This window comes from Hyla sarda, chromosome 8 (genome assembly GCF_029499605.1).
Source record: "Hyla sarda isolate aHylSar1 chromosome 8, aHylSar1.hap1, whole genome shotgun sequence".
NCBI classification, from domain to species: domain Eukaryota; kingdom Metazoa; phylum Chordata; class Amphibia; order Anura; family Hylidae; genus Hyla; species Hyla sarda.
In genome coordinates this window covers 173,122,208-173,134,760 of record NC_079196.1, presented here as the reverse complement: position 1 = coordinate 173,134,760, position 12,553 = coordinate 173,122,208, and the positions used below count along the sequence as shown (strand labels likewise).

At 39.8% G+C, this 12,553-nt stretch overlaps 1 protein-coding gene across 3 annotated transcripts in view; it reads left to right on the top strand.

The window, feature by feature from the left end:
• The window catches only part of DNAH3 (dynein axonemal heavy chain 3), a 536,740-nt gene that overhangs the window by 186,601 nt on the left and 337,586 nt on the right, over positions 1–12,553 (top strand). For all 3 annotated transcript variants that reach the window (XM_056535450.1, XM_056535451.1, XM_056535449.1), the window contains exon 15: positions 6,864–6,987. In XM_056535450.1, the coding sequence (XP_056391425.1) occupies positions 6,864–6,987 (124 nt within the window). The remainder of the gene's footprint in view (positions 1–6,863; positions 6,988–12,553) is intronic.

Here is a 12,553-nt window from a genome sequence, read left to right as displayed (position 1 = left end):
ATGAGTCCTTTCATTATATCAATGGTAAGAAATTTTGGCCCAAATTTCTTTGCCAAATTGAAGAGTGTTTCAGCAGGAACTACCTATTTAAGGTCTTGCCCCCGGAATCTGTATAGGATTCAAGTCAGGTCTTTTACTCAAACACTCAGCGAGGACTTTCTTGTGTGCTTTAGGTCATTATCCTGCTCCATAGCTCAACTATATTTGAGCTTTAGGTCACAAACAGACGGGTGGACATTCTCCTTCAGGATTTTCTGTTGGAGCAGACAACACTTTCAGGTCCTGCAGAAGCAAAGCAGCCCTAGACCATCACATTGCCACCACCATATTTGACTTTTGAACATGATCCTGTTGTGAAATGCAGTGTTAGCTTTTTGTCAGATGAAAAATGAGACTCATGTTACAAAAAATTCCGCCATTGACTCATAACTCTACAAAATGCTATCCCAAAAATATTAGGGGTCATCTACGCTCAATGGCCACTTTATTAAATATACCTGTTCAATTACTAGCAACTCAATGCACTTTGGCATGTAGGCGTGGTTAAGACAACTTGCTGAAGTTCAAACTGAGCATTAGACTGGAAAAGAAAGGGGATTTAAGTGACTTTATACGTGCCATGGTTGGAGGTGCCACTAGTCTGAGTATTACAGAAACTGCTGATCTACTGGGATTTTCACACACAACTAACTCTAGGGATTACAGTAATTGGTCTGAATACAAGACAATATACAGTGAGCATGGATGAAAATGCCTTGTTGATGTCAGTGGAGAATGGGCAGACTTGTTTGAGAAGACAGAAAGGCGACAGTAACTCAAATCACCTTTCGTTAAAACCAAGGTATGCAAAATACCATCTCTGAACACATAACACATTGAACCTTGAAGCAGATGGGCTACAGCAACATGAGACCACACCAGATGTCACTTATGTCAGCTGAGAACAGAAAACTGAGGCTACAATTTACATAGGCACTTTGAAATTGGACAGTAAAAGAATGAAAAAACATTGCCTGGTATGATGAATCTCGATTCTAGCTTTGACATTCAGATGGGCGGGTCAGAATTCGGTGTAATAAACATAATGCATCCATCCTGCTTTTTATCAAGGGTTCATGCTGGTGGTGGTGCAGTGGTGTGAGCGACATTTTCTTGACTTGCTTTGGGCCCCTTACTACCCACTGAGCATCCTTTAAACGGAACAGCCTAGCTGTGTTTTGTTACTGACCATGTCTATCCCTTTATGACCAAAGCGGACACATCTTTTGATGGCTACTTCCTGCACCATAATTTCACAAAGCTCACATTATCTCATGGAAATGCAGTCGACAAATCTGCAGCAACTAGATGTCTTTATTTCTATAAGGACCAAAGTCACTGAGAAATGTTTCCAGCACCTTGTATAAAGTATGCCACAAATAATTAAAGGGGTACTCCACGGGAAAGCATTTTTTTTAATCAACTAGTGCCAGAAAGTTAAACAGATTTGTAAATCACTTCTATTAAAAAATTCTTAATCCTTCCAGTATTTATCAGCTGCTGTTATTATCCACAGGAAGTTCTTTTCTTTTTTAATTTCCTTTTTGCCTGACCAGAGTGCTCTCTGCTGACACCTTTGTCCATTTTAGGAACTGTCCAGAGCAGGATAGGTTTTCTATGAGGATTTGCTCCTACTCTGGACAGTTTAAAACAGTATCAAGCATGCTGGATAAAGATTGTGTGATACCGTTGAAATGTCACACTAACATGGGTCAATAAAGCTCTGTTCTTTTCACCATATGCAGTTTGGGAGTGCTGCTATTTTTTAAGCATTGCATCGATGGATGAGGTCTGCGACTAGGACCCCATTTCTTGCTTGCACACCTATCTACTATATATGAACAACTGAGGTTGTGCTGCCTACCTTGTGTTTTTGGATATAGACTGTGAGCAATAGATAGGAGATGGGTTGTTATCCACGGCATACATGTTTAGCTGATAGCCTTTAGCCGGTTACACATTAACTATGTGCATCATACTATTTCCATAATATTGTATATGTACCTATATTGTCCAGTATTCCACTGAGTTTTCTATTGGTGTGTCTTTGTTTCTTATACCTCATATTTATATTCTAAATAATGATTAATAAAATTTGTAAATTTTTATCTGGAGTTTTGTAGCTCAATTTTTTCTTTGGTGTAGCTGTAGGCACCCTGGTTAGAAAACACTGGTCTTTTGAATGGAATGCAGCTCATTTCTATTTCAATGGGTGGGGTGGCTGATGTGTGGGAGAGAGGAAAGTGACCTCAAACTTACAAACAATGAACTATTGGATTTGTAGTTTGAGAACAAAATCCTACAGGAAATACCAGTTCCCTTGTAGCATAGTCAAATAAAAAAATTCCTGGAATACCCCATTAAGGCAATTCTGAAGACAAGGGTGGGGGAGCTCAATCTGGTACTAGCAAGGTGTACCTAATAATGTGAGTGTATATGTTTTGGCAACTATAAAAGGGTACTCCAGTGGAATTTTTTTTTTTTTTAAATCAACTGGTGCCAAAATGTTATACAGATTTGTAAATTACGTCTATTTAAATCTTAATCTTATCAGCTGCTGTATGCTCCACATTAAATTATTTTCTTTTTGAATTTCTTTTCTGTCTGATTACAGTGCTCTCTGCTGACACCTCTGTCCATGTCAGGAACTGCCCAGAGCAGCAGAGAGCACTGTGGTCAGACTGAATAAAATTAAAAAAGTACTATACAGCAGCTGATAAGTACTAGAATGATTATGATTTTGAAATAGAAGTAATTTACAAATCTATTTAACTTCCTGGCACCAGTTGATTTAAAATAAAATAAAAATTCTACCGGAGTATCCATTTGCCTATGTGTTATTTTTGGCCCGGACTGACAATTTGCAGCTCTCCTGTGGATGCCCTTTTTTGTCAAAAAGTATTTCTGAGGCTGGGATCACACATTGTTTTTAGTCGGTAATTTAGTCAAAATCAGGAGTAGGTCCAAAAAGGTGCAGATCTTTGGATAGCAGTTGACCACTGTTGCAAGGTATCTCCATTTGCAGATAATGGCTCTCATTGTGTTTCATGGGAGTCCCAGATCCTTAGCAATAGCTGGTAGATTTCTATGACTGATTTCTGTGTTTATATCTCTTTAGAATGCTGCATTATGTACCGCTTCTAGCTGCTTCATATTGCCCGACAGCTTCTATTTAACACTACAGAGGTAATAGATATCTGGTACCCCAAAACCAGAATGATAAAGAGGGGACCCTTGGCGTAGAAAATTAAAATATTTTTTAGTTTACAAGGAAACACCAATTATGCAAAAGAAGATTAGAGAAATCTTATTTACTCAAAAAATAAAGTGCCCAACAGAGAATACAAATATAAATATAAACAATATGCACATATATAGTGATGGGATAAGGGGATGGGGTGGAGGTGATTATCTACACTAGAGTTCCTACCTATCTAGGATGGTAACTCCTAAGCTACGTGTGGATAGGGAAGGGAAAGTTGAATTACAGAATTAATAATAACACTTGATAAGCTAACCTCTCTAACCAATGCGTTTCACCCGATAGTCAATAGGGCTCATCAGGGGATGAGAGGAGGCCAATGAGGTATATCAAATACAATATAAAAGTATTAGATAGCAAGGTTAGTAAATACATATATGTTAGATAGCATGATTAGTAGGCACACCAAAAATTGATACAAATATATATACATGATGTTAGATATACAACAAAGATTTATCTTTGTTATGTATCGGACATCATGTATATATTTTTGTATCAATTTTTGGTGTGCCTACTTATCATGCTATCTAACATATATGTATTTACCAACGTTGCTATCTAATATTTTTATATTGTATTTGATATACCTCATTGGCCTCCTCTCATCCCCTGATGAGCCCTATTGACTATCGGGTGAAACGCATTGTTAGAGAGGTTAGCTTATCAAGTGTTATTATTAATTCTGTAATTCAATTTTCCCTTCCCTATCCACACGTAGCTTAGGAGTTACCATCCTAGATAGGTAGGAACTCTAGTGCAGATAATCACCTGTACCCCATCCCCTTATCCCATCACTATATATGTGCATATTATTTATATTTGTATTCTCTGTTGGGCACTTTATCTTTTGAGTAAATAATATTTCTATAATCTTCTTTTGCCTAATTGGTGTTTCCTTGTGAACTCAAAAATACAGACAGCTTCTATGTAAGTGATGTGTAAACGGGTTGTCCAGGATTAGAAAGACAAAGTTGCTTTCATCCAAAAACACCACCACTTCTATCCTCAGGCTGTATGTAGTATTTTAAATTCAGCTTCCTTCATTTCTATGGATCTAAGCTGCAATACCACATACAAACTGAGGACAAGAGTGGCGCTGTTTCTGGAATAAAGATGGCTATGTTTTTCTAAACCTGGATAATTCTTTCAAATTCAACAGGTTCTGCAGAAATCCTGCCTGGTTGTGGGTGGTGAAAGTGAACCAAGCTTTCAACTGACTTCATCTGATTAATCTATAGATATTAATTTAGGGCAGGGGTCTCAAATTCCCGGCCCACGGAACAAAATTTTGCTGTCCGGGCGCCGGGCAGGTGATTTCTTCAGGCATTTAGCCCTGCTTTGGGCAAGCAACACTAAATGCCGGAAGACTTCACACACGTCGCCACACACTGCTACTGTACTTACATCTCCCTGCTGACGTTGAAGTCCTGCGCTGTGCATGTGATGACATCACCAAACGAGCGCATTCCCCGCAAGGAAGGCTCATTTTATACTGCAGCAGGGAGATGTAAGTACTGTAGCTGTGAAACTTAACTTGCCTAATTACTTGCCTAATAAGGGAGGACCTGCTTATCACCAGGGGCTAACCTATCTTCTTAGGGGGCATAATTGTTTAAATAGGAGCCCTACCTGCCGGGGGTAATATCTATCTGGGGGCCTGTACACCTATTGGGAACCCCTACCGAATCATCAGGTAAGGCTCCCCAGTAGGTAGATAGGCCCCCAAATAGATATGATGCCCATCAGTGATGGGGATCATATCTATCTAGGGCCTCTATACCTATTTGGGAGCCCTACCTGATGGGGGTCATATCTATATGGGGGCCTGTGTACCTACTGGGGAGCCCTACCTGATGGGGGTCATATCTATCTGAGGGCCCGTCTGGGGGCATTAAACGTCAAGGGCACATGATGGGGGCATTATTTGTGAGGGGCGCATGATGTGGGCATTATATGTGAGGGGCGCATGATTGGGGCATTATATGTGAGGGGCGCATGATGAGGGCATTATATGTGAGGGGCGCATGATTGGGGCATTATATGTGAGGGGCGCATGATGAGGGCATTATATGTGAGGGGCGCATGATGGGGGCATTATATGTGAGGGGCGCATGATGAGGGCATTATATGTGAGGGGCGCATGATTGGGGCATTATATGTGAGGGGCGCATGATGAGGGCTTTATATGTGAGGGGCGCATGATGGGGGCATTATATGTGAGGGGCGCATGATGGGGGTCATTATATGTGAGGGAAGCATGCGGCCCAGCCTCACCCAGCCTTTACCTCCAGTGGCCCCCAGATCATTTTAGTTTGAGACCCCTGATTTAGGGTGAAAACACACAATCTGGCAGCAGCCAATCATGACAAACTTGTGCGGTAATGAGGGCTGGTGAAAGAATTTTTGCCACCCTAGGCGAAAGCTAATTTTTCAGCCCCTTGACCCTGCCCGTTGGCTCCTCCCTTTGACACACCCCACCTTACTCTTGGGGGTGACACACTATAACAAACCTCATCATGTAATCACCTTACTAGGGTGACACACTGTAACAAACCTCCTCCTCATGTAATCTTCTTACTACAGGGGTGACACACTGTAATAACCCTCCTCATGAAATTACCTTACTACTGGGGTGACACGTTTTTGTTGGCTTGGCGGTGATTGGATGATGCATTTTGGCCATATTTAGTGCCAGATCATTAGTTTTTACCTTTAAATTTTATACATAGTAAGCTGGCAAACAAAAATTTGGATTCTGCATATTTTAACTTGCAGCCTTAACCTAATGTACCTTTTTTTCTGCTTTTATGTAATTACATGCAGGAAAAAATATTAGAGCAGGGACAGTCTAATAATATATTTATCTGGAACCTCAAAGCATCATGATAATAGTGCAAAGGCTATAAAAACTGTTAAAACAAACTCGTATCTTCTGTGCAGAGGAATTCTCTCCAGGGAAATACATATCAGAAAGTGAGATAATGTCATTAGCTACAACAATGTTATCCATGCAAATAGATCATAAAAGAGTTAGAGACCAGTTCTCTCTAACATAACAAAATCACCAGTAATAAGACTGTGAATTGTCCTTTTCTTCGATATCTCATCCATTTAACCATTTGTTAGTTTCATATGTTATTTTCTAGTACTAATGGCTGACTATTAAAGGGGTACTCCACTGCCCCAGTGTCCGGAACATTTAGTTCTGAATGCTGGGTACAGGCTACGGGGGTTGTGACGTCACACCAGGTCCCCTCAATGCAAGTCTATGATTGCACTGAGGGGGTGTGACGTCACAAGGGGTGTGGCTGTGAAGTCACGACCCCCACACCCAGTGTTCTGAACTAAACATTCCGTCTGGTGCAGTGGAGTACCCCTTTAATTCTCTTTTCCTGACTCCTGAATGATAAATCTATCCTGCACCTATATCACAAGAACTTGACAGCACCTTACTCCAGAACTGATATATACAGCTTTAATTGGACGATAATGTGTCTTATATCTGTTTTTTTTCTACAATATTATTTCTATATTTGTGTGATTTCTTTATTTCATGCAGATGATGACCTGAAGTTGAATAGCGCTGTATTTCATTGGCCTGTACAGATAGAAACAGTATTTGAAGTCAATAACAATCGTTTAATGGCCAGAAGAGACCAAGCTGAGGATGAGCTGCGGAAAAGGTAACAACGATTAATATCAAAGAGGCAATGGAGTTTGGTGATGTAGCTTTTATTCATGCCAAGGAGCACACAGAGGGGACACTGCTTTATAGAAAAAGACTAAATCTGCCCATACAAGTGCTCCTATGGCTGAGAGGGGTCTCTTAACATTGCCCCGTACTGATGAATGCTTGACTGAGCCCCTCCTTGCCTTTACTGATTGACAACTATGGCTCAGTTCTGGAAGATGAGCCTTGTAAATCAACCAATCAAGGGAGGGAGGTGGTGGGTGGAAGGAAGTTTGCATTTTACAGCTCAGCACCTCTTCTTTGACACTTGACTCTGAGCTTGATCTAGGGCTGACAGATTCCCTTTAAAGCATACATGTCATATTGCAGAAAAAAAATAATGCTTATACATGTTAACCACTAGGTCATGCAAATGCTTTACATCATTTTAGCTGTGTTTAGCTTTTGTATTTGGTCCACAAATCCCTTAGTTCTGCTGCTTACTCATTCTGACATCCACTGCTCAGGAAAGGGCGTGTCCATGGCAAGCACATAGCCCGCCCTCACTCAACATTCATTCACTTCCTCCCTGAGTTTGCCATGCTGGGTCTCTTCCAATCCAATCACTGCAGGCTACTCTGTAACCTCCTCACCCTCCTCTCTGTTATCATGCTGTAGTCTATTAAACAGGATAGAAGTGAACAGAGAGGAGTGCTAGTCCCGCTTTTACTTACCAGGCTTTGTTCCAGCCTGTGCTTCAGCCTGTTCAGCCGGACAGGATTATTTTCTGGATTATTTGGGAACCCCTAGTGGTCTTTTTTTATAATCCCATACAAAAAAATGCACTTCACACCATCAATTCAGTGTTCTCCAACAAATCACTTTACTTTAGCCACATGTTTCCATACAAAAACTTATTTTACAGACATAGTGTGATAGAACACATAATATTCTTTTTTTATAAGACATGATTTCTATAAAAAGTAGTACGGTATATTAAAAAAAATTTATCTTTTGCCAAAATTTACAATATATAAAAAGATTTTGATTCTGACAATTCCCATTGAAATTCAGGCGTGACCCAGTGTGCCACCCTAGGTGTGTTGTTAAAAAATGTACAATGAGCAAAAAGTGGGAGCCAAGTGCATACATACTATACAGGCAGGCCATGTGATTACAATGGGAGAATGGGAGCTGGAGTAACATAGTTCATAAGGTTGAAAAAAGACCAGAGTCCATCAAGTTCAACCTATATCCATAATGACTCCCTACTGAGTTGATCCAGATGAAGGCATAAAACCCTCATATTAGAGGTAAAAATTCCTTCCTGATTGCAAATATGGCATCAGAATAAATCCCTGGATCAACGTTCTGTCCCTACAAACCTAGTATACATAACCAGCAAGTCGTTCCTTGATAACACAGTCTATAAATGAGTTCTCTTTCCCAGAATACCTCATTCCCCTAAGGATGGATGAGAACATAAGTGGCCAACTGCTACAACATCTCTAGTTATGTTTCAAGAATAACTATGCATTGGACATTGACCTACATGTAGATAGCACTATAGATACATTTTTCTCTCTTCTAGAGGAGAGCATATTTGCATACTTCTTCCCAGGGAGCATTACCTGTGAGGCTCCATACATCACCAGTAAGAACCAGTACCCACAGAGCTACGGATGGCATCTGCCAAAATGCCACCCATAACTTGCAGTATGAAGTTTGAATTTCCTATTTTCTAGCTTCTGCAGACATAAGTTTGGATCCTCCCAGGACATCACTAAGGAGACTCCATTTTTTCCATATGCTACATTGGTGATTGGAATAACTATGTTGGCATGTAATGGGTTGTATTGTCAGTTCCCCAGATAGGGAGGTTAAAATATGAAATGGAGACCTAAATACTGTGAGATGCCTAAATACTAAATATGGTCTGTGTAATGGTTGAGGGGTATATGTTGCACTATAATAAAAACTGATAATGGGGCTCAATGTCTTAGCTTGACAGCACAATTCTGATTATTTAAATAGCTATTTCTGAAATGAAGGGAATTAAGGAAATGACAGAACATGGCCTGGCTATATAAAGAAGGGATTATAATAAACCCTTAAGAATAAGACCAAGGGATATAGATTTTCCTATATATTTTATTGTATGTTACAATTCTTCTGTGCTCTGCATTGAACAGTTTGGAAATATTTCACATAAAATAGACAGGAAGCGCTGCATGAGGCAGGAAAGGATTGAGAAACCACAGAATATTTTCTAACTCTTACAAACCAAACTTCTTAATAGGGTTTTTTTTTTTTTTAAGGAATCCCGGTGTGAATAGAAGCTTTTTTAATGTCTCAAAGCTTAAGTTTTCCTGGTAGTCGAAGGAATTGTATTATTTTATCTGGTTCAAAATAGCTGCGCTACAGTACCAAAAAGTAATTGAAAGCAAAACCTTGGAATCTGTCCAGAAAGAGGGGTCACAGTAATTACTTTACTATTTTTTATCCAGGTTTGTACCTGGATTTGTGAACCCTAGAGGTCTAGTGAGTAATATGGTGTGGTCTGTAGAGCAGGAGAGGTGAGAATACAGGAATGTAGATCTCTGTGCAAAAGATTGTAGACTTTTGAACAATTTACAAAAAAAAAAAAGCCCATAGATAGCTATCCCAAAATTATTCCCTAAATATAACCCAAAACACTCACCCTAAAAACCAGACACCACTATCCCTGCTAATATTTCTAATGCGACCTAATCTGCAAAATTAAACATAGCAGAACAGGTGGACTCTAGGACCGAAAGACAAAAACTAAGTCTGAGCAGTACTGAACTAAGAAGCAAATGCAGCAAGATCAACAACAGCAACTACATGATACTGGCATGGGCTCATCTGAGCACATTAGGAACAAAACTGGGATAGATCAAGGTACTACCCCCAATTATACTAAGCAATAACAACATATTACTACAATAATTGATTAGTTCATATTATATATAGAAAAAATATTAAAAAGTAGTCATCCGTACGCGCACACACACAGAGGTGCATTTTGGGCATAATATAAACCTTATGCAAGTAACAGTAGCGTGACCAAGCGGGTTTAGCTGCGAAACGAGATGTCAATGCTCCTCTGAGCTCGGAGGAGGAGCCCATGTTGTTTGTTCTTCCCGTCCCTGCCTGTAACTTTCACTGATGCCTTGAAATAAAGAACTTATGAGTTTTTCAACATTGGGGTGAGTGCTACGTTCCATTTTTTCCCACTGGATAACAATAGCAAAGTAAATGATACATAGTAGAAAAAAGTAATTACGGTATGCAACTACTCCTACTTATATAATCTCTGCAATAAGACAAACCAATGCAGTAGGTAAAAAAATAAACACTATTCGCAACTAAACAAAGGATTTACCAAGGGAGCACCATACCCCAACACATGTTTCGCTTTATGCTTCATCAGGAGTACCTGATAGCACAAGGTACTAATGCAATACAAGAAGGGTCAGACTTTTAGATTATACACTATAATGCACCTCATTTGATTCAGATCCAAGCCAGGGATCTTTAGAGGGATGCTAACCAATCAGGAAGTCCACTCTAAACAAGCCCATAGCTGAATGTCGCAATCAGTAGAGAGGTGAGTCCCTGGCACTGCACTGGTTAATTTATGTGACCCACAACGATACTATGGACTAGTTGCTAGCAGCTGTAGCTCCCGCATGACGCTACTATGGCGGTGCACTCCGATAACAATGAAATTATTCACATAGTGATGTATGCAGAAGGAAAGAAGATGGTAGCACTCACTAGGTTACTAGCAGGATTTCTTATTTTATTGAGATTTCTCCTTAATAAACGAGTACAACAAAGGCATGGGAGTGATGTGTGCGGAGGTGTTTCTCGCCGCTCAGTAACTTCACCAACACATACCGAAATCACTCCTATCATTAAGGCCTAATGGGCCTAATCCTTCTAATTCCAAAATATTTCACATTTAGATAGGGTGGTATGAAGGTCATCTCCTGGAGCGGAGCTTTCCACTCTTTCAATGCTGTCAAACTTTAAAACCGATTCATTGCCTCCGTGTACACCATTCATATGGTCAATAAAGACGGGCACTCCTTTGCCGGTCTTGAGAGAGTAGATATACTCTCTTAGGCGGAAGAAGAGCGCCCTAACCTTAAGAAGCACCCTAGCCGTGAGAAACAGCTGTCATCTCCTGAACACCCCCACACACATCACTCCCATGCCTTTGTTTTACCCACTTATTAAGGAAAAAACTCAATAAAAGAAGAAATCCTGCTACTAACCTGGTGAATGCTAGGATTTTCTTTTCTTCTGTATACATCGCCATAGCAGAATGTCCTGACTTAGCTTATCCAGAGTGATAGATCATCTGTGAGACAGTTATATAGCAATTCCCCCAAAGAAGCTAAAAGACAGAAGTGAACAGAAGAGTTCAAGGATTCCTGCTATTTGTAGTCTAAAGGGTGTGTTCACAAAGGCATAAAACTGGAAAAAGCACAGATTTCCATGTCCAAAATTGCACAGTGTCCCTGCCAAAATTCTGCTCCTATTGACTTTAAAGGGGTGCTGTTTGAAGTGTGCAGAAAGTAATGTCACTGGATGTCAATGGGAGCTTCAGAGTAAGCATTCTCACGCTGTCCTCAGCTTATAAAAAACTACAACATGGCGCTTCACTCAGACATGTTTTGTGCCCATGTGAACATCCCCTTAGAGAGGATGGGAGAGGAGATACAGTACAGGCACCTAGACCTAGATAACTTTGGCGTAAAAGACCATTCTTCACAGAGAACGGCTGCTGCTGTAAATTGTGAACCTGTAGGTCCACAATCTGTTGTGTCAAATTTTAACAAAATGTAAAGTAGCTGAAGTCTTCTTAATAAGAAAAAAGATGTGATGCTCTGCAGGCCCTCTCCCATTGATGGATAATTAAAAAGTAACCGGTACAGACCACAAAATAATAAAAATAAGAGGCATTTATTGACAAAAGTACATGCCAAATACCTTTTTTCTTCTTCTACAAATTTTAACAAAGTAATTAATTAAAAGGGAAGTTCAGATATACATACAGACAGTTTAGTACCAAGAGATAGATATCCATTACAATTATATCCAGTGGCCAGACATAATTCCTAGTATTATTTGTATAGTCTGCAGGACTCTTTCACTTCATTAATGCAGGGCACTTTTAAGGGGAAACAAACTATATTGACTATATGGTAATATTATGTGGACACAGTTTGGGAATATTATTTAGACATAGTACCGCAGTGGAGATATTACCGTATTTAAACATTGAATGACAGTATTATTTTATATAGGCAGCTTTTGCAATGACAAGAATATATTTCTAACAATAGCGAGGGGGGGGGGGGACCAGCACTTCTTGTTGCCTGTTGCTTTATTTAAAAAAAAAAACTATTTTATTTTTCTAAAATAAAATGGCCGTTATACGGCATGTACTTGATGTTTAAGATCTACTGATTTCTGCTGCTGCTAAAATTCAAGTGCAAATGTCCCTTTCACACACAGCAAATGTAGAGATTCCAGTGTAGAAGCGA